The 21,432-nt window shown below is 43.9% G+C and overlaps 2 protein-coding genes across 32 annotated transcripts; both read right to left on the bottom strand.

Annotated features, from left to right (window-relative positions):
• Window positions 1–68: 68 nt before the first annotated feature.
• Window positions 69–15,743, bottom strand: abi2b (abl-interactor 2b). 30 transcript variants are annotated; one of them, XM_070930582.1, is made up of 13 exons: window positions 15,610–15,726; window positions 11,665–11,832; window positions 10,957–11,133; window positions 10,039–10,056; window positions 9,355–9,464; window positions 6,123–6,269; window positions 5,685–5,687; window positions 4,122–4,255; window positions 3,655–3,864; window positions 2,038–2,202; window positions 1,266–1,352; window positions 434–619; window positions 69–285 (listed from the first exon to the last, which is right to left on the bottom strand). In XM_070930582.1, exons 1-13 carry the CDS (start codon window positions 15,724–15,726, stop codon window positions 110–112), a joined length of 1,698 nt encoding a protein of 565 aa, XP_070786683.1. In that variant the 3' UTR covers window positions 69–109. The 30 variants fall into 30 exon arrangements, with proteins under 30 accessions (XP_070786683.1, XP_070786681.1, XP_070786682.1 ...); XM_070930580.1 differs by lacking the exon at window positions 5,685–5,687; XM_070930581.1 differs by lacking the exon at window positions 5,685–5,687 and having other exon boundaries at window positions 4,131–4,255.
• A 606-nt stretch (window positions 15,744–16,349) lies between these two features.
• cyp20a1 (cytochrome P450, family 20, subfamily A, polypeptide 1) lies at window positions 16,350–21,276 on the bottom strand. 2 transcript variants are annotated; one of them, XM_070930633.1, is made up of 13 exons: window positions 21,205–21,276; window positions 20,532–20,581; window positions 20,260–20,426; window positions 19,979–20,124; window positions 19,712–19,879; window positions 19,206–19,284; window positions 18,622–18,734; window positions 18,450–18,504; window positions 17,877–17,997; window positions 17,632–17,743; window positions 17,474–17,538; window positions 17,203–17,292; window positions 16,350–17,065 (listed from the first exon to the last, which is right to left on the bottom strand). In XM_070930633.1, exons 1-13 carry the CDS (start codon window positions 21,274–21,276, stop codon window positions 16,909–16,911), a joined length of 1,395 nt encoding a protein of 464 aa, XP_070786734.1. In that variant the 3' UTR covers window positions 16,350–16,908. The 2 variants fall into 2 exon arrangements, with proteins under 2 accessions (XP_070786734.1, XP_070786733.1); XM_070930632.1 differs by having other exon boundaries at window positions 19,206–19,312; window positions 19,716–19,879.
• Window positions 21,277–21,432: the final 156 nt, after the last annotated feature.

The following is a 21,432-nucleotide window of genomic DNA, read 5'->3' as shown; positions in this document are numbered from 1 at the left end:
TCAAAGTCTTTGACCTTTAACCCATGGCTCCCCATCCCTCCCCCTTCCCTTCCCCATCAAAACGCTCCTCCCCGCTCCTCTTCCTCATCCGCTCAGAGGGAAGATTTGTTCAGTCGGCGTAGTGCATGATGGACTCGACGTAGTTGCCGGGGAAGAGGCCCGTGGTCCCGTTCATCACGCCCTCGTACCAGCCGTCGTCGTTCTTCTTGATGACGTAGATGATGGCGCCCTCCTGGAACGAAAGCTCGTCCTCTTTGTCTCGAGCGTAGTCGTAGATGGCCACCACTGCAGGAAGATAAGGGGGAAGAAGAAAACTTTACTTTGTAAAAATAATCGTGATTTAGGCCCAAATGTAAGACAAATTCAGAATATACTGTGCTTGATGTCGTCAGTGTGGAAGGAGATGATTTTAACAACCCTAAAGGAGGCTGACCTTTCTCCAGGTAGGTGCGTGGGGCCCAGGGCGGGTCCTCCTCGGCGTAGGGGTCACTGTACTCCACCACCGCCGACTCCTCTTCATCCTCATCGTCCTCGTAGTCCTCAGGCGGCGGCGGAGGAGGTGTAGGCTCCTCAAACACCGGCTCCTCGGCGGGTGGAGGTGGAGGCGGCACGTCTGAGACTAGAAATAGTTTCCAGGCAGGCGGAAAGAAAAAAAGAGAAGCAATTAGAGGCAAGGAGCAAAAAGATTAGTCAGGGACACCGACGGCGGACTGGTATCCTCATGCATTTTAGAAACAGTCCATGCTGGATGCATTTAGACAACATTTAGGAAGGAAAACCTCATAACCACAGAACAGTACATACAAACACAGACTGCACACACAGATTCAACGTGCATTTAAAAGAAATTCAAGTAGGAACTTGGTTAAAGGGAGTTTCAAGAGAAATCAGAGTGAGAACACACACACAAAATAATTACACGGACAAACGATCATGCTTCCAAACATGCTTCATTATTCATATCATGCTTTACATGTTCCTTCACTCGTTTACGAGCGGTCAACCACCAACAACTGCTGCCAAACGGACCAGCAGTGATCTGTTTTAACACGTGGGGTCAGAAAAAAACGTCTCAAATGAAAAGTGACTGTTCGAATCTAAAATTACATTCCCTTTCAGCTCGGTTTCACTTCTTTTATCCGTTTGCAGTTTGGAGGTTGATCACTCGTTTACTCCAATAAGAAAAAGGGAACGAATCACCGACACTGACTGTTGGGGGGGGGGGGGACTCGTGCAGGGGGAGCGAGGGGCTACAAGCCACTTACTAGTCTCCTGAACTCGGGCCACAAAGCCCATCAGAGGCAGCTGAGGGGTGATCTGCATGGAGGGGGGAGGGGGCGCGAGCGGGCCAGCTATCACCAAACAGTATCAATACACAGAGGTGGAGGAGGACCGGGGGGGGGGCGTGTCAGAGAAGGACAGACATAAGAACAGCAAAGAGAAAATGAGGTTAGAATAAACAAGAAAAGCACAGAGGAGAGTAAATGCAACAGTTATAGTCTGTAAACATGGATTCTTAGCAAAGCGCAGACCTGAGAAATCCATAAATAGATGTAGGAGAGGGCCCACCTTGAGGCAGATAGTCAGTCCAACTATTCTCGTTACAAATTCATCAAAAAAAAAGTCAAAATCTTCACCGACTAATCATTAATTTAAGAAAAAGTATGAAAATACTGTTAAAATTACCCAGAGAGCAACGTCTTAAAAGTGCTTGAGAGAATAAAGATCATTGGTGTGCATTTGGAGAGACAAATAGAGGACAAAAGATTGCAAAGAGCAGCGAAGACAGAGGTGAAGACAGTTATGTTGATGGGAAATGACAGACCACGAAACCAGAGAGACAACAACAGAGTCCGACTCTGACGTCTAAAGGCTCGAAGAGAAGCTGGTCTCAGAAAATGTAAAAAGTTAATTTAAATTCATAGAATAGAGGATGAGAAATAAAAACTTTTTTCATCCGAGCAACTTGGCTACCAAAAGTTTCCTGGACATAAGTGTGACAATAATGACTGAAGCTGCTCTCTTCTCTTGCGGTACCTTGGTTCTGGGCGAAGTGTGGTCCCCCGTTGAGCTGGCTCTGGTTGTGGGCCACGTTGGGCTGGCCGGTGACGGACGAGGGTCGGCGGTACGGCAGCGAGCCTCCCACCTGCTGGTTTTGGGGCGGCTGCGCCGGGCGGTTCATGCTGTAGAACTGAGGAGCACCTGAGAGGAGACAACACCAGGGGGCGGCAGAGAGTCATTAACGAGGGCGAGGAGGAGGAGGAGGAGGAAGGAGAGGGTTCATTTTTCATCCCTCTGGCGTCCTGAACACTAAAGTCAAGTTAATTCAGTCTTTAGCTCTTTAACGCTACCTTTTACCTTCATTTTGTCCTTGTCATTGTCCTGTACTGCTTTCTAAGTTCCTACGTAACGAACTAACACTTAAATCATTCTCATTAGTGCATGGAGTTTGGTGAAATCATGTAATTCACACCTGACAACAGGTCTAATCAGACAGGCTAACTCTAGTCTTAGAGTAACTAGTGACTACAGCTGCAGTAAAAGTACAGTATGGAGTAAGTGGAAGTATAAAGTACCATAAAATTAAAGTGCCTTGAGTAAATGTACTTATTTACATTCCACCACTGCTTATTATCAGCTTATATTTTTGCACTTATCTGTGTTAGTTATATGAGATGCTTTATTATATTTTGTGGCTACTAATGAAGCTGTCAAGGGAAACATGCTTAAAATGGCTAATGTTTAACCGACTTTCTCCTGCTTATAATTCAAATGAACATTAATAAGCCTGGTCCAAGCCAAAAAAGTGAGATTTGCTTGGAGAAACTTTCACAAAATGGAAGAAGCCAACTTTCTGTTGACTAATAGACTCTAAATTAATTGTCTGCTTTCACTTCGTCAGCCAAATCTAATTTAGTGAAGGGTAATGAATGAGAAATGCGTGGTCAGGCTGAATAATGTTTAACATTTACATAATTCATCAATATTAACATTTGGCTAATAGCGTTAATTTTCTACCCTGAACAGCAACACTGCACATTAACTCATAATCACAATATTAAGTCACAGAACTGAACTCACACACACCGAAGTAAAAAGGCCAAATAAATACACATGAATGAAGAATTCACTGCGCAAGCATTTCACCACACAGCTCATGCATTATACATCGGAACAACATCCTCATCAACACAGACACAAGCAGCTGATGAGACGCTGTGAGGGATGAAGATGATCCAGCAGCAGAGGAAGATGGGTGATTGTCTTATAATATTTTTAGGTGTGAGAGCTCCTTTTTTTTTTTATTGCTTTATGGACAGTTCACGATCTGCAGATGCATTTAAAAGTAGTTCAACACACCGTAAACTGTTTACAACATTAACAATTGGGACTCAACACTAATAATATAGATCTGAACATGACGTTTTATTCTACATTTAGACTCTGAGCTTCACACCTCTGGCTTGATGTGATAGTACTGTTATTAAGAGAGACCTTATGATTTCTGAGCAGTCAACAGGCAGAACAAGCGGTCAGACGACAGCACTCAACATCCAGGGTGAGGACATGCCAGCGGATGAACACGTCTGGGGGGAGGCGGGATGGAGGGTGTGCAGAGGAGCGGGCGAGCTACTCCCACCGGGTTACACTCACCTTGTGCAGGGTTGCCGTAAGTAGCGGGGCCTGTGCCAGTGGGGGCCGCAGAGGCAGGGAGCTGGGGAGGGGGTGGAGGTACAGGCGGGATCTCTACAGGGGTTACGGGGGCCTGTGGGGGGCCGTCTAGGGCAGAGGTGGGGGGTCCAGGGGTGGTGGCAGAGGTGGCAGTGTTGGGGGTAGGTTTAGCTGGGTTGGATGGGGCTGGGGCTGAGGTGTCGAAGGGGATTGAAGAGGTAAAAGGTAAGGAAGGAGAGAAAAGATAGGTGACGGAGGTCAAGACAAGATACGAGTGAGAAGGGAGGAAAGGATCCAGTTGATCCAGGGTTCCTACACATTCTCACTGCACTTACAAACAACTGGTTTCACACCTAAAGCATGTAGGAATCCTGGATACTGAACAAAGATTAGTCAAGTTCGTTAGTTTCAGGCACTCAGAGAGATCCTGCAGTCAAGAAACAGGAAGCAGGCGTTACCTGGGAAGGCGGTGGGCGGGGCTGGGGTCGGCACGGCGATGGGCACGCCCACGCTGCCGCTGCCGCTGTTCTCTCGGCTGCTGCTGCGACTGCTGCTGGGGTGGCTGCCTCCGCTGCTCCCACTGCTGGTGGTGAGTAGGGCAGCAAACACGTCAGACCACAAACACTCGGACACACTCGGTCACACCGTCGTACACTCGGACGTACAAGTCGCACCTCTGTGACTAGATTGTGCTGGCCTCACTCTTTTTCAGTCAAAATGACAAAAGCTGATGTTTGAAAATGTAATCGGTTTTTGTTCGAAATGTCTCTTCACATTTCGCCACTTTCGACCAGGAACCGTGGAGCCTCAGGAACTAAACTCAGGAACTGAAGAGCATTCCTGTCTGGGTGTCCGTCGCATCTCACGAACAATGAAGCAAATTAGTCTAATAACTGAAAAACGACTGCGGCAACAACTCTGACATTTGAATGGATGTAATGAATGAATGGAAAGGAGACATACAGAGAAGGAAGAGACTGAAACTCTGTCCTGTCTTTCTCTTGTTAGTTTGTGCTTTCAGCTCATTTGCACACTATTTATATAAACCTCTTTATACTAATCAAAAAGCCAAGTGCATACAACGTCAATAAATATTGCAGGATGGAAGAAATGTCCATCCTTCGTCCAAATATTGATCCTAGCGGCAACTACTGCTTCCTTACATACTAAGATGAAGCAGCCACAGTGTCGTCCCGGCAAAAGGGGCTTTTTTTGGCCCAAAGATACAGCAGAGGAAGTAAATTCAAGGTGGAAATCTTTCATAGAGGGCTTTGATAGTTTTATACTCGCTCACTTGCACACGTTGGTAACCAATTGTTAAGTTCATCGGATTGTTTCAGAAAGTTTAGTCCCACAGGTAAGGTTCTTGAGTTCCTGAAATGGCTCCTGGAAAAGCAGGCTACTACACAGTTTACTCTTCATATCATTCATCTTTCTTATCCTGCCGCTGGATGTGCAACCGGCCTACAGTTCAGGTGAGATGCGTTCAGCGTGTTGTTGAGCTTTCCAATAACTCAGATTAATAATGTGGCACCCTCAAGAGCATTGATGCGTTAGAGTGAGCCGTTAATGCCTTTGAAATGACTATGTCACAGTGATAAAAAAGAAAAGAAAAAAGAAAGCAGCTGGAAGCCTCCACCAAGGACACACCACACAGGTGACGCAGTAGCGACACGAGACAAAGACAAAGATATGACACGCCGTAAAAAGCAGGAAGCGTCAAGACACATGGGGCAGACTTCTTGTACGACAGAAGAGAGCGCATGGCTGAGAGATGGAGAAAATGAGCTGTGGATGGAGCGGTGCAGATAGGAGAGTCAGGGAAAAGTTATCTCGTCTATTTCCGGACCAGGAATATTAAAAACATTTGGCCAACAGATGGGGCGCAGTGACGAAGCTTTCCATGTTGTTTTCCCCCACAAACCCATGTTTTTACTTCTCTCCCGGCAGACGGGGGAGTCTATGAATATCTCTCCGTGTTTGGGACGAAAGAATCTCGTCTAAGGAGAAACGAGCTGATAGGACTGTGGGGGCGACGCTGCCTATTTAATGACTATTACCATAGGAACCTGCGTCGTGCTAAACACAGCTGGGGATCTCTACCTCGTCCTCGTTTCTTTGTCCTTATCTGAGAGCCGACAGGTGAGGGAAAGAAACTGTCGATCTGAGCATCCCCTGGGAGCTGTTGCACAAAAAGGCTAATGTTGGTCAAACTTGTGAGTTTAGGTGGAGTAAAAAAAAAAAAAGGAGGAGGAGGAGGAGGAGGGAGCTAAAGTGATTACACTTTCCACGAGGAGTCATTTCAGAGAAGAAGAAGGGGAAAGGCATGTTCACAGGAGCTCGCACTTTCAGTGTAGGAGAGGAGAAGAAGAAAGGGGGAGGAGGTAGAGGAAAAAGGGGGCGTGTTTAACAAGTGTAGAGAGGCATGCTGGGAAGGGGGAGGGGGGTACCTGTACGTGCGGTTCCTCTGATTAACGGATGCAGTGCGTGCAGGGCTCTGCTGGGGGTGCGCCATGTTGCGCGTCGGGCTCGAGACGTAGTCGTTAGGGACAACGGGTGGACGCACCGGCTCAAGCGTCCTATAGGGGGAGTGGCGCCTGCGAGAGGGTCGAAGGGGGGGAAGAAGGGGGGGCATCCACAGAGAAGTGTAGGGGAGGGGGGGAGGAGGAGAGCAAGAAACAAACAAGTGCAAACTTAAAAAAATGGGGTATGACAGGTGTTGAACATCGGGGTTGGCTGGGGTGGATCCACAGGTGTTGTCGGGCGGAGTCAGGACGAAGACGCCATCGCTGCTGTCGGCTAAAAAACGAAACAAAAACTCTTCTACACTGTAAGCACAATGAAAGAAACATCTGTCATCTGATACACTAAGAGAGCCAGTAATACTTGACTCTACAGAGTGTTAAAGCAACATTTAAATTCCTTTAATTTGTTTAGATTTTGTTTAGATTTTACATATATTAATTAAATAAAAACACAGAAAGTGTTTTTTAACCCGACAGCAGCGCTATGCTGATGATGTCCTCCATTTTAAAATGGGGAGGGGGAATCATGACCCTGAGATTTATTGATCTGGGCCCGAAAAGATGTGCTGGCATGTAAATTTCCCAGCTGACACAGCGGGGTGACCCATCTCTGAGCACTGTTGCCATGGCAAGACGTTGCTATGAGGAATATGGGGCAGCCAGGAGTGGGCGGGCTGGGTCACAAACACACAACTGAAAGTAAATTTTGAAAAACAAAGAAAGAGGAAGCTGAATAACAGAAGAGAAATTAAAAAGTAAGATGTCCGCCAGTAGCCACAGGCTGCGGCGGGAGGCGCATCATGGAGGGTTGGAGCTGTGGTTGATTGGCATGCGTCTTGAAGGGACAGCACACACACCGACACACACACACCTTTGAAGGTCAATATGAAGGATTGGACACACTCAATCACTCACAAGCTCAGACACAGACAGAGGGGGCTGACTGACGTACACACATTTTTCACACAGAAACACAAACAGCACTTGACGCCCAGGAAGGTCCCACGGGTGACAAGAAAACAACATTTATGAGCTGCAGGAGCAGAGTCCCTGTGGGATAAGAGATACCTTCAACAGTCAGACACACAGAACAGAAAACAGCAACATCTCCATCTCATGAGCACCGAGACAAGACATGAGAACAATTTCATACATCATTAACACAGAGATCAGGGTGAGAAATGACCACATATTGTCGCCCAAACGCCGGTCATTTCTCTCTTGAGGCTGATCAAGAGGTCGTACTCTGATTAAGGCCTTAAGAATTATTGAGACACCAGATAACAATAGATCGGCTGATATTTGCTGTCAACTCAAACATCCTTTAAATATTTAAGAGCTGTGATAAAGACATGAATAAAATCAGTTCATTTTAAACCATCATCTTGCCTGCACCAACACGAATAAATAGAAAACTTACTGAAGTCAGTCAGAAAAGAATTAGCCTCTCAAATGTGACTTCCTGCTTGTCTTCATCTTGTATGATAGTAAACCGAATATCTTTGGATTCTGGACTGTTTTTTCCCGCTATTTTCTGACATTTTACAGATGAAACAATGAATAAATCACAAATAAATCTGAACTCATGATTACGAAAATAATTGTTAGCTTCAGCCCTATAGTTAACAAAACTTGGAAAAACTACACTGAACATTGAATGACGTAGTTTGTGGTGAGAGCAAGCCTGTATCATGAACCCTAATTAATTTAAATCATCTACATACATGCATACAACACTGCTGATATATCTAATATCGGCCACTCTGATGTATCCGACAGGCTCTGATACCGATTGATCGCCATGCTCGTAAAGTGAAGTAGAACAAAATGAAGTCAAAGATTAACATCATCCAGCTGCTGGTGATTTCCCACCCTGATTAGTACCGCCATCAAGAACAGTGACCTTTGTGCCAACGTTCCTCCTGTGCCCTGGCATTAGACAAATGCCAATAAAAGGTTGAAGACTGGGAGATCTGAGAGCTCACCACCTGCACCACGGTCTGCAAAAACCCTGGCTCAGTCACAACAGAAGGGGCTTTCCAGAATCAATTACATGCCTTCTTTTTATTTCATCAAACTGCTTGCTGAGGTTTGGCACTTTCATGTCTCAAGCAGCCGTAACTTCTGTCAAATGTTAAGTGTTTTTAGCCGGAGGCATCATCGTTAGTGTCGTCACCTCGCTGCAGGAAGGCTCGCTTTCTGAATGGACTTTGCATGCATTTGTGTTGGTTCCCTCCCACAGTCCAAAGACAAGCAAGTCAGGTGGCCTGGAGACTCAGAGAGGATGACCACAAGTGTAAATGTAGCCACAGCTGCTTTCACATTCGACTAAAATCTGTTCCTTTCAGTTCAATTCATTGCCATGTGGATTAGTGGACTTGACATGGCAAGAGTGCATAAAAATTAAAAAAACTACCATGTCCTAAAAGCTTGCATCGAATGTCTGGTCAGGTTTTGACTTCTTTTGTTAATAAAAAAGGAAGAAAAACATCTCATTTCTAAAAGTAAGCTTTTGAAAATAGTATTGTTTTTCTCGTATCGAGTCTGTGTCTTGAAAACGTAATGTTTGCTTTAAGTTGCAAATATTGAGAAAGTTTATTTTTCCAGCCTTCCACCCAGAAGAGGAGGCGGCATGTTTGGATGATGAGTGAATCAATCAAACTGCCTCTGGTGCTAATACCACCAGTTTTAGGAGTTGTCAAGTCTTGGAGCGTGTGCTGCTCCTGTAGGTAGATCAGATATGCCAGGAGTCCTAACAATTCAGAAAACAATGCATGCAAGAAACCATGACAGAGCCAAATCCCAGCATGCAGTTTGGTGTGAAAACCTCTCCTGCATAAAGAGAGAAAGGGAGAATGGAACAAATTAGGTTGAGAAGCTTCTTAAAAAGAGAGATACTCCCAACCCTGTCTCACCAGCACAGATGAAAAACCAAAACAAGGGATACCACTGTGATGAGAACTGGCCCTGAATTGAATTTTTAACCCCCCCCCCCCAGGACACTAATTAAACAAGGAGGCAAAGGGTTGATGATGAAACTGGGAGCAACCAGGCCCATCTGAAGGGCCCAAAGGCACAAAAACACGGCTACATTCAGCCTCTGATGGACACGCCGCCGCACTTTATGCGTCCATCTGGTGTCGGCACCGTTACATACCCAAGGGTGCCTTTCCCTGACATGGGCGGGCTGGGGGGCTTCTGTGTGGGGGGGTTGGTGCGAGGGAGTCCACCTCCTCCTCCTCCGGCCTTCATGTTCTGAGCGCTGGCCTACATGAGGAGAACAGGGGTGAAGAAATGTGTTAACCAGAGGACCCCAGAGAAAAACAATAAATTAAAACATATAACAGAAAACCCTCATGACATGAGCCTGTCTTTAAAAGGAACTTTATATTTATTAACTGTCTCGAGATTGATAGCACTCTCATATCTGTGTGTTCAGTATGAAGCTGGAGCCAGAAGCCGGTTAGCTTAGCTTAGCATAAAGACTGGAAACAGGGGGAAACAGCTAGCATGGCTCTCTCAAAAGGTAACACCTACTAGCAAAGCTCACTAATTAACATGTTATATCTCCAGACTTTATGCTCAGCTAAGCTAACTGTCTCCAGCGTCACAATACACGAACAGAGAGAAATGAGAGTGGTATCTACTCATCTCACTCTTAACAAGAAAGCAAATAAGCGTATTTCCCAAATTGTAATCTAACTAATCCTTTAAACAAACACTTTAAAATGTAAGAACATAATTGAATAAATAAAAAAAGACAGATCTCACAGCAATTCAAAACAAAAACAATCACAAAAGAAACCTCCCTCATTTGAGGCTCTTACTTTGAAAGTCTTACCTTAAACCTTTGCAACCACTACGGTTGATTATAAAGACAAAATTAGGCAAGCAGAAAGAGAGAGAGAAGAAGAAGAAATCACAGAATTAGTGCGTGAAGGAGGAGAAAAACAATTATTTATACATGTGGTACACAAAGCCAAGCTGGTTAGATTCAGGCAACAAAGGCTCGGTGTTATAACATCCGAGGAATTTCTTCTTTGAGACCTTTGTGAGGTTGAAACCAGCGATTTCTGGAAGAACAAGCTCGTCTTTGTTCAGAAGGTCAGTGAGAAACTAGCTTTACACTTCCACCATTTTATTAAATCGAATGATCGCTGCACGGGAACCTGTTCACAGGAGCAGGTGACAGATTTACATCAACAGGGAGCTTATTTAGCAGAATCTATGTCCTGGGTAACATTAGTTTGCCGCCCTGGTGAAAAGCATTGATTTTTTTCTTAAATTACTTGTCACTGAAACCCAACAGTGATTGTTTGACCTCTAAAAGTCCTTTCTGCAGTGAATAACCTACATTAATCCCACAACACAAACACAATCTGACTTCCACACATTTTTCACTTAATAAACACAGTTTTTAGAGGCCTGAAGAGGTAAAACTACACCATACTACATACAAAAAAAGCAACGTTTAAAAAAAAAAAAAAAAGGTAGAAAAACAAACGTACAATATTTTCTACCCTATAATTATCAAATTTCTAAACTGGCTTGTGGTTGCTATTTATTTCACAAGCAGGTTTTCCTTCGAGTAATTTTGCTACCCGCCCTGGTGAAAACACATCTGTTTCACTTTAAATATCATCACTAACAGCCAACACAGCTTAATTAAGACCTTTCCATTTCCACTGGCAAGCAGTGATTCATTCACACAATTAAGTCTAACTGATAAAATGGAGAGGAAAAAGAACAAAATGACCACCTTGACTCCGTGGCCCATGTCGTCTAGCATGCTGTAGTCGATGGGCTTGCGGATGTAGCGCACAGGCCTCTCGGGATTGGCTGGGGCGATGATCTTGTGTGTGCGGGATGTGTTCTTGTTAGTGGTGAGGATGCCGATCTCCCGCCGGGCCACCTTCTCTTTGTGGATGTCCACCGTCTGAGGAGGAGGAGGAGGAGAGGTTCTTTAATTTCATGTTTTTTTAATCAAAACACCAGTTGCTGCCGCATCTTTCGTGTGAGGAGAGATGTTTCAAAGTGTTTCATAATTAAAGTCTTTCACCTACAAATTCTGTTGCATGCCAGATATAATGAATTACACATGCACACATGTGATGTACACCTTCCTTAGTAAAGCTGTACTGTTTACACGGCTTCAACTTCTAGTAAGCAAGTTAAACTCAAAGCTCTGTAAAGCTGCAGATTCAGCTGATAACTCAGTCACATTGTTGTCATGTGATGCATTGTTATTATAAAAATACTGATTATAGCCGCTTTAAGCAAGTAACACTGAAAAGGCAAGATTTAAACATTTTAGTCTGTCATGTATTTTATGTGATAACACTTTACATTCAGTCTTTGGCTTCTTCCAAACTAGAAACATCGCCTTGGGAACAGGTGCGGTAATCGTTATTGTTGGCAGCCAAGACAAGAAGCTCATTAGTGTTTTATTTGTTTGTCAGCGGCCGACCTGTGAGATGTGGTTGATGGAGGACTCCATGCGGCGGAGCTGCGACGCCTGGATGTCGAGCATCTGCAGGACATTGTTGGCCAGCGTGTTGATCAGGTAGGCTACGCTGGCCAGAGACTGGGTGGTGTAGTTCTTGGTCTCCTCCAGCGCCCTCTGCTTGTCTGGAGACTGGATGACAGAAAGGAGACAGCAGAGAAGAGAGTGACGTTTGACTTTTTAAAAAGACATATTCACGTTTTTTTAGTGTGCAATGGAAGCAGTCTTGTTATCATAGAGTGCGAAAACCGGCTGCAACCAAGTTATTTTCATTCATGATTAATCTGCCGAATATTTTCTTGAGGAATCAATTAGTCAATAATAATGCCAGAAAATTATGAAACATCACAATTTTCCAAACCCAAAGTGAGATTATCAAATTGCTGTTATCTGACCAACACTGAAAAATCCAAATACATTTAATTCACTGTCACCTTATGAAAAACAAAAAAAGACTAAGAAGAGCAGCAAATCCTCACAAAGGACAAGCTGGAAGCAGGAAAAGTTTGACATTTTTGCTTGAAAAATGAATAAACGATTAATAGATCGTCAAAATTGTTGCAGATAATTTTTCTGTCCATCGACCAAACCATTGCAGCTCTCACCAGCATTGAAGTAATGCAGCTCAAGTGTGTGTGTCTGCAACTAATGATTGTTTTCTCCATCGTTGCAGCTCTAATCCGTCTAGTATTTTTCAAAGAATGCTAAAAAAGTTAAAACTACTGACTTCCGTTGTTATGACACTAAGATATCAGACGCTGAATGTAAACATAACACACAAGGGGTTTCACTTTGATTTAGAGTCCATAAACTAAATACCGTCCTCGTAGCAGAAGACACAAAAAGGAAGAATCCAGGAGCAGACACAGTTGTGCATCTAAAAAATTAAAACCTGACTGCAATTTGTGGCAGCAGGAAGGAGGAAAACTGCTGCTTCAAAAGGTTTCAGTGCCAAGAAGCAACATTTTAGTCAAGTAAAAGAAAAAAGAACCTAGCAAGCAATACAGCTGCAACCAGTGTGAAAGGAGTCTTCTGAGGCAGCTGGTCTGGGCCAGCGTGGGCACATCAACAGGAGCATCAAAGGGCAGATGGATCAGCTAAAGTTTCTGCTGGGAAACTGTGTTCTCTACAGACACTGCATGTGAAAGTGTATTTATTATAGCCGATTTGTCCTTAGTCATTTTCGAGAAAAATGCCAAATAATTCCTGCTTCTCAAATGTGAGGATTTTTTTCAGCGTTTCCTCGTTGTTTGATAAATTGATTATCTTTGGGTTTTGGATTGGTGGTCGGACAAAACGAGCCACATCAAGACGCCATCCTGGGCTTCTCTTTTCTGACATTTTTATCGATTAATCTGGAAAATAATCTGCAGAGTAATTGACAATGAAAATCAATAATTGCAACCCCAAAACAGGACCATGCACTTCCTTCTGTGTGCATCGCATAGCAGCAGATTGATTACAGCACACTCTAGGTCACAGCAGCCTTTGGGCTGAGATTGGATATTGATTGATTGAGTATATTTATATTTAAATTTAGAATTACAGCTATGCAGCTAATCTAGGGCCTCCTAGATAATTCTCTGTAATGGGAAGAATCTCACTATGTGTTTGTATCACTTCTGTAAATCAGAGTAAATTGGGGTCTGATTTTTTGGGCTGAACTGATATTAGATCATTGTGAAAGTGAATAAAGATGAAACATAACGAGAGGCAGCACTATAAAGCAACAAGCAGGGGTCTCCCCACTAGTTCAAACAGCAGCGTCCTCAGTGGTAATACGTCTATTCCCTTTTATGTGAAACAGAGTGTGCTCGTGATGCAAGACACACAAGGAGCAATCCATTCCAAAAAATCACCGGGCAAACCAACGGTGTCATTTAAAAGGACTGTGGACTATGAAGACAAACAGGTTACGTGGGAAAAGTCAGGTGTGTGTCGCTGCAGCTGCTTCCTGCAGGGCAGAAAAAAATGCTAATTATAGGCTTTTCCTCGATTTAATATCTGTACAACACTACGTGGAACTCCTTGGAATCATTTTATGTAAGGTGACATGATGCCAGGGATTGCTGTGACACCTAAAACTGACAGAGGCAACACTGAATTATATGTAATTTATGAGGACACTGATCCTGGCTGATACCGGATCATTTTGGTGCATCCCCATCAGTAAACTGCAATGAGTTCATCAAATTAAAGGCTCTATGAACAGCACAAATAATGTCACAATTTGGACAAATAAAAATGTCTCATCACAATGTAATGTTGGCATTATGGGAGTAAGGATTGTGTCAAATGTGTCTGATGTTTCTGTGATAAAAAACAAAACAAGACATCGATGGCTTTGGGAAGAAATTCATCCAGCATCGTTGAACCCAGGGTTCAGTGCAACTTCCAGAAAGGCTCTGAATCTGACACAAGCTTTTCTCATCTCTTTCTCTCACTACACCCTCATCATCACTCTTCCCATATACAAACAAGAGCCAGCCTTGAAAATAAGGGTGTCATTTTAGTTCACACGCCTGTAGCATGTGAATTAAAACTGGAAAAATAAAAAGATCTACCCTATGGGGGCCACAGTAGCTTCAATATTTGAAGAATTTATCAAGCACTCTTATGAAACCCAAATAACAAGTTCAACAAGTGTCCATTCCTACATGACTAATGCTACAAGAAACCTGGCTTTGGAAAGGACATGACAGGGCAAAATGTAAATTGGGGCTGAGAGTGAGAGGTGAAGCATCCCACTAAATACCCCTCCAACAAATACTTCTGTCCAACTGATCTATAAGTGCTAATACCCATCTGACAGCAGCTGGGAAAACCTTGCAGGGTGAAAAGAAACCAGGGCAGCCAGCCAGACAGCAAGCTGCCAACATCCAAGGGCTGCAGCCGCCGCCTCCTCCTTCACGGGGCAACCTGTCAGACCTGATCAGCCCTGTTCATCAAGGATGTCAGATTTCAGTATCACACCTTGTCAAAACCTCTCCCAGATAACACTGTGGTCCCAAATTTCAAGCCCTGCGTGATAACAGGCCCGTAGCACTGTGGGATGAGACAAAGCTCAGCTGCAAAAGTGAGATCACACCTGCAGAATATTAGAAAAGCTCTGAAAGGGATTGATCGCACTCACAAACCTAAATGCTGTGCAAATCAACAGGAAATGAACCTCATACTTCACAGAAAATGTTGCAACACTACACTGTCTTTCCCAACCTGGAGAAATGCATGAATGATGAGAAATCACAGATATACAGGCTTTAAACGGATCATTTTCAGGGGTTAAAAGCCATCATTTGTGTATTATGTAGCTGTAATGTTGAGAGCAAGTCGCAGTGTTTCAGTCCAACATCATAAATCAGTGTTGGTAATATTGTCACGGCGGTTTATCTTCTGTCAACCAAAGCTCATTAGGGACTAATCTGCCTTGATATCGCGTCCTGACTTGCATCTCCGGCCGGTGCATGATCAGCTGGCTGCTGGTAGCGGCAGTGATTGATCCCGCAGAGAGCAGATAAATTGATTTTCACGGTGCCTGTTTGGTTATTTAGACCGTGGGTGATGCCGAGCAGCTGGTTAGCAAGCTATCTGGCTAACGCGATAGCCCACGATGGATGTACAAGTCACACACAATGTTATGTCGATGATATATGAACCCATAAGCAACGTTGGCGTGGATGTAGCGGGGACATGACAAATCATGTGTTAGTTATGTGATAAAATGCCCTGACAGCGTGTTGTTTTTGCTTTAGCCGAAGCTAGCTAGCTAACACGGCTCCATCACATCGGCAGCGTTAGCAACAGTTAGCCTAGCATCAGCTCGCCCCACCGTGGTATCGCCAGTGATGCCCGTCAAAAAAAAAAAAAACTAACTACACCGTCTTTTCTTCCACACATGTGACAGCCTACCTGGACATAGTTGCTCTCGCAGTACTCCGCGACTCTTTCCAAATTGGTGAAACTGTCTAGTAGTGCGCTTCGTCCTGCTGGAATCTCCTCTTCCAGTAGCATTTGTAGCTCCGCCATTTTCACATCTTTAGCGGAGCGGAGCGGTGAGAGTGAGTGAGTGTGTGTGTGTGTGTGTGTGTGTGTGTGTGTGTGTGTGGGGGAGGAAGCCTCACTGGCGCCGCCGCGGCCGTGTGAGGTACTGCAGGGCTATCCCAGCAGCTGGTGGAGAGCAGGGGTTCCCACAATTAATAACGTTTAAAACAGAAATGCATTACTCCTAGTTGGTAAAACGCTTTGGTGGTTATGTGGTTTGCTAAATATTCGCTTAAATGCATGTAATAGATTTACTATAGCCACGCTTTTTTTTAAATTAGTTTTCAGTTCTTTAATCTCAGTGAATAAAATACTTATAATAAAAACATATTTATCTCCCCAGGGTGATCCCTTTTTTTATTCTTTTATCACTCCCTCTCCACAGGCGCAGTTGAAGAGCAGCAGACCTGGCTCTGGTGAGGAAATAGAAACTTGCCCAAGGGCCCTTCAAAAGCACAGTTATTAATAATAATAAAAATTCATTCAGTGAGAACATTTCCTTGTGCAGGCTGAAACCGGATTTATAACACAAGACACTGCTGTTCTCCTCCAATACACATTAAAAAGTCTTTATTTGCTTGTTAGGGAAGAAATGAAAAGAACGACACAAACACATACAAATCCTCATACATATTTAATGACATGTAAGATGCAACAAATGAATTTCTAAATGTCATGTGGGCCATTTCAACAAACAAACAAGCCCCATGCCACTGGGAATTTTGACTCAAGGCAGTTGTATTAGGAAAAACCTTTGGCAGGACAAGTTGTTTTTCTCTTCATCGCAGAGTATTTAACTACCAAGTTTCCCTCCTTTAACATGTGGAGTCTTTCAACAAGTGCAAATCTGACCTGTGAACAGACAAGGTAATAATGTGCTTAAGGCCTCAGATTACAGAACAGTAAAAAAAAAAAAAAGCACCAGAAATACAACCATGGGAACATGTGGTGCAACTTGTATGCAAAAGACTGTACATAAAAAGTTGGGAAAAAGCAAAAAAAGAGCCTTCAAGAATAATGCAAATGAAGAGTTTTATTCCAAAAAGTGTCAACAACCATAAAAGACAAGAGTTAACGTGACTCATGGGTTTCTCTGGCAGACTAGATCCTCAACATTCAAGAAATACGTTGCTGGTAATTCCTTTAGTCAAGATGTTAAATAGGAGACTAGCTCGAGCTTCGTTTGCTGGCGGTGATCCAGGTTTCGTCCTTCGGTGTGGACACCAGCTCAGATCTGACCTCCATGACCTGTCCCTTCAACTGGTGGAGCTTCAGCTGCCGCACCAACGTGCTGAGCAGGACAGTAGCCACAGTGTAGGCAAACCTACATAGGATGTCCAAACACAGGGAGCGAGTCCAGATCATTGAATAAAAACAGAACATTCAAAGTCAAATTAATTAGCTCCTTTTTACAGCTCCAAGAAAGCTTTTGCTGTTTTGTGTTTTACTGTTAGTCTTTACCTGAGCTCCGGACATGTTTGATTGCCAGAGAATCCGAGCAGACAGAAGCTCTTCCTGACAGATTCCTCCTCAAACCGATCTGGGTCAAACCTGAGGGACGTCACAGTCATCACATCACAAATTATATATACAACAAACCAATATGACGCTGATGGGAATGTCATTAGTTTTGGAGGACAGCTAAAGTTATTAGTATTTATTTAATGGGCAGCCATTTTGACATGAACTGATGAACATGTTGACAGTAAATGTGAATATATGTACAGTGAACCTGTATGGGGTGCTCCAGGTCTCACAGTCTTGCAGGACCACTCCCAAAGCGTAGATGACTAAAGTCTGGAATATAGCAAAAACAAAACATTAGCATTTTAAATGTGTCTGATTGTCTGTAATCATTTCGTGATGAGCTGAAGAGAAATAAACAGACACCTCTTTGGGAATGACATGTTGATCGACTTTTCCCTCCACTTGCTGAAGCCGAGCCGCGACGGGGGTCAGCTTGGCGGTCCTCACTGTCTCGTTGAGGACCTGCTGGCAGTATCTTAAGGACAGAGATGTGATGAGATCAAGGTTATCGAACGCACCAAATATGCCTGGATGACACTGGTTAATCTGGTAAATCAGTCTGGTCTGATTTGATGGATTAGACATAAAGCCAGGTCCAAAGATCTTACTTGAGCTGTGGGATCTTCTCCAAGGAAACTGGATCTGACCCCAAAACCTCCTCCAGCTCCTGGTGCAGTTTGTCCTGAACTTCTTCTGAGGTGGACAGGAAGTGAAGTGCCCAGATACACACTGCCAAAACACAACATTTTACATGTGGGCTTTAGGGATCAATTTGATTTGTTGTTCTAGGACACTTGTTGACTGTTGCAGGGATCGTTTGATTTAAACATAATGCGCTTAATAATATGACTGGCTGTGTCAAAAGTCCTGAAGGATTCAAAGACAAAGAAAACTTGTCCTCTGAGTTCTCCTGACTTCTGAAGAAAACTTCCCTCTTTTTAACCATAAAGTTGCAGGCAGTTTAAAAAGGCTGAGAAGCTAGGGATGAAAATATCTTCTCAAATAAAGTTTGTTCTCTGGTTTCTTCACATTCCTCCCATGTGAAGATTTGATCCTAGTAGACTGAAAATGGAAGAAATATTTGAAGGCGTCACCAAGTAAATAGTCGTTAGTTGCAGCACTAAATAATCAGTCAATAGATGGAGAATTGATCTGCAACTGTTTTGATGGTTGTCACTTACAGTTGGCAGTGATAACGCATCCGGCCAAAGTGAAAACCATACAGTCCTCCATGATCTGAAACAAACAAAGAATATAATTTCAGTACTTTTTCAGACCTTTGTGGGAACCATGAAGATCTGTCGGGTGTCCTTTGAGCTTTAAACTAGAATTGGTGACTTCATCAGTATTCACCTGCCGTTCTGTGAGGCTGGACTGAAGCAGAGCGTCTACAAACACCGTCTGCTTCCTCTGGGCTTTTCTCTCCTTCGCCGCCGACAGCAGAACAGACTCCATCTCTGACAGAGCTGAACACGCGGGAAGAAACGTTTTTACTTGTGTCACTTTTTTCAATTTTTCACACTCTCACTGGAGTTACAAGTTAAAAAGACAGCATTTCAAGCATCCATCTTGTTTCCAGCCCTTCAGACAGCATCTAAAATTAACTCCGGCCAGGTGCCAAGTCCCAGTAACAAGTGTCCTTGGCAGAAGAATCGATCCAAAACTCCCCCAGTCCCCCAAAACTCAGGCTGTTCACTGATTAAGGCTATGATACTGAATGTGTTGGTTATGCACAGTCACACATCTACACACAGAGATCATGTCTGAGCCTCTGCAAACTTTTCCTCCTGTTTCTTCACAGCCGAGCAACAGTAGAAGCCCAACGCTGCTCCCACATATCAACACACAGCAGGTGTGAGGGCTAAATGGATAAAATGAACATCAAGACAAAAACTAGACTCACTAGACTCAAAAGGAATGACGCAAACCTCACGCACCCTTCTCATAATGTCCTTTCCTGCTGGAGCTTTTCTCCAGGGAGCCGTCCAAGTAGCCTTTCCCAATTTCTGACCAGATCTGGTGGCGCAAGAAGGGGAGAAAAACAAATCAACTGACCCATTTCAACAGAACTTTAACAGGCCACGTGTCTGGTTTGTAGGGCATCTCTAAACCCCAAGGAAAAGGAAATGAGTCAAAAATTCAAAGCCTTTCTTCTCTCGGGTTGAATGTACAACAAGAGTAACAAGACTGAAATAAAATGAACCATAATATATAATATACGATGAAATCCCCATGAGGTATTGATGTCAGTGCCCTCAGAATCAAAGAGGAAGGGCTTCTTTGTACAAAATTATGCAAGGAGAAATTGATTGTAGAAAATGCAAACACCCACAGGAGCAGAGAAAAAGACCAGACTCCAATGCACAACGGCGACTGGAGTTTGTGTAAGAGGTACAAGGTCACTTTCACTCTCTCTTCCTAAAGGTAAGTGGCGTTGTCTCACCGCCTCGTGGTTCTTGCGGAAGGAAAGGACCTCCGTGTCGTCTCTGAAGCGATCGCCCAGAGCCAGCTGGGTGACAGTCTTCATGGCCAGACCCAGCAGGTGGGCACACAGAGGGGTATGCTGGGTCTCCGGGAATGACTTCCACTTTCCCACCAGCTCCTCCACCAGCTAAGCAAGAGAAAACAATTACAGCAGGTGTATTTGTGAATGCTTAATTTCAGCGAGTAGTGTGAACGTTTTGCAGTAGTTTCCATCCGTGATACAAACCTTCAGCACAAGCGGGAAGTTGTCCGTCAGTGTTTTGTTGATGGCACTCTCGTACACCTTTTTCCTCATTACGGTCTCGGTGGCCCCGCCTCCCATTCCTGACTGGTAACCTAGCAACGACTTCAGCATCGTCTCAAAAGAGTCAGCTGACAGGAACAAAAAAAAAAACTGTTTTGTTTATTTTAGTTTCCAGCAAGACAAAGAAGGCTGAAAGTTTAAGTCCTCACAGAATTACAGAGACTATACTATGACACTATGAGAGAGACTTCTGGTGCACTTACTGGTGTGGTTGGGGTTGATGTGTTGCCGTAGCTGGTGCACGGAGCCCAGGCTAACCACCGGCCGACCGCCGAACCAGAACGACGCCACAGACCCAAACTCCTGATGCAGACTGACGAGGAACTCATGTAGACTGCCTCTGTTCACAATGTCCTGCAGGTTCCCATCCCTGAGAGAGCAGAAAGCCGTGAATAACAAATGATGTACAACTGCTGCACACTGCTCTGTACATGCGCTGCCAGCTGCAAAAGCAGAGGTAAAGATGACAACTTACTTCTCATCTGTAGGATTGAGACCTGGGATGCCAGAGGCCCTTCTGGATGACTGAAGACATGAAGTGTCAATAAAATATTTCATTACTTATACAATTTCGACAATATAGATATGTGTACTGTCTAACATTCTCATTTAATAAGTTGATAGGTTGGTTATTCCAGTCCCGATTACAGCTAGAGTTTTACAATTAGTGTTCCATTCAGTAGTATGGAATCACATTGAGAAATACGGCAATTTAATGCTTCTTCACTTGCTGGCAAACAGACACATTGTAAGCCACCACTTAAGGTCACCTGGTCAATTTTACAGGTCTTCGGGTAAAATCGCCATACAAATGATACATACATTTTCACAATTTTAACTTTAATAGCTAGTTGAGTACGCGGACAGCGGTGCAGTTACCGCCCACCGCGAATTCTTAAAGTTGTATTTCATTGAACCAGGTTACTGATTGCTGTGTTGGATGTACGCCGAAATGACCAAAAGGTTGCAACAATTGGTTGAAGATCTTAAATGATGTTATATGAGACGTTGCCGCTTACTGATGAACAAGGGAACTTTAAATGAACTCTCTGTTGAAAGGATATTGGCGTAACAATGTCTCGTGATAGCAGAGAGCTAAGTAGCTAGCGTTAACTTAACGCTAGAGCTAACGTCAAACTGAGACTTACCGGGTACAAATAAAGAACAGCACCGACTAAAATGATGACAAACGTGACAGCAAAGATGGCAAAGTCCAGCATGACTTTTTACTAACTTTTACTCATGAGTATCTGGAGATTTCCACCCAAACTGATAACAGCCACCGTTACCACGTCAACAGAACCTGCACGGACAAAATGACTTCTCTGTGTTCGACTACACAGTCTGGATGGCGGGGTAAACCAAACTAGTTGACC

This window comes from Enoplosus armatus, chromosome 24 (assembly GCF_043641665.1).
Source record: "Enoplosus armatus isolate fEnoArm2 chromosome 24, fEnoArm2.hap1, whole genome shotgun sequence".
Taxonomy (NCBI): Eukaryota; Metazoa; Chordata; class Actinopteri; order Centrarchiformes; family Enoplosidae; genus Enoplosus; species Enoplosus armatus.
This window is presented reverse-complemented; position numbering and strand designations above follow the sequence as displayed.

Bases quoted from the DNA above. Each gene is read 5' to 3' on its own strand.
- abi2b (XM_070930582.1), bottom strand. From the start codon at position 15,726: ATGGCGGAGCTACAAATGCTACTGGAAGAGGAGATTCCAGCAGGACGA. The intron at 11,833-15,609 runs GTAGGCTGTCAC...TCTGTCATCCAG, and splicing joins GCGAGAGCAACTATGTCCAG to TCTCCAGACAAGCAGAGGGC. The intron at 286-433 runs GTCAGCCTCCTT...ATCTTCCTGCAG, and splicing joins ACGCACCTACCTGGAGAAAG to TGGTGGCCATCTACGACTAC.
- cyp20a1 (XM_070930632.1), bottom strand. From the start codon at position 21,276: ATGCTGGACTTTGCCATCTTTGCTGTCACGTTTGTCATCATTTTAGTC. The intron at 20,582-21,204 runs GTAAGTCTCAGT...TCATGTCTTCAG, and splicing joins CTGTTCTTTATTTGTACCCG to TCATCCAGAAGGGCCTCTGG. The intron at 18,735-19,205 runs GTGCGTGAGGTT...CCGCGTGTTCAG, and splicing joins GAAAGGACATTATGAGAAGG to CTCTGTCAGAGATGGAGTCT.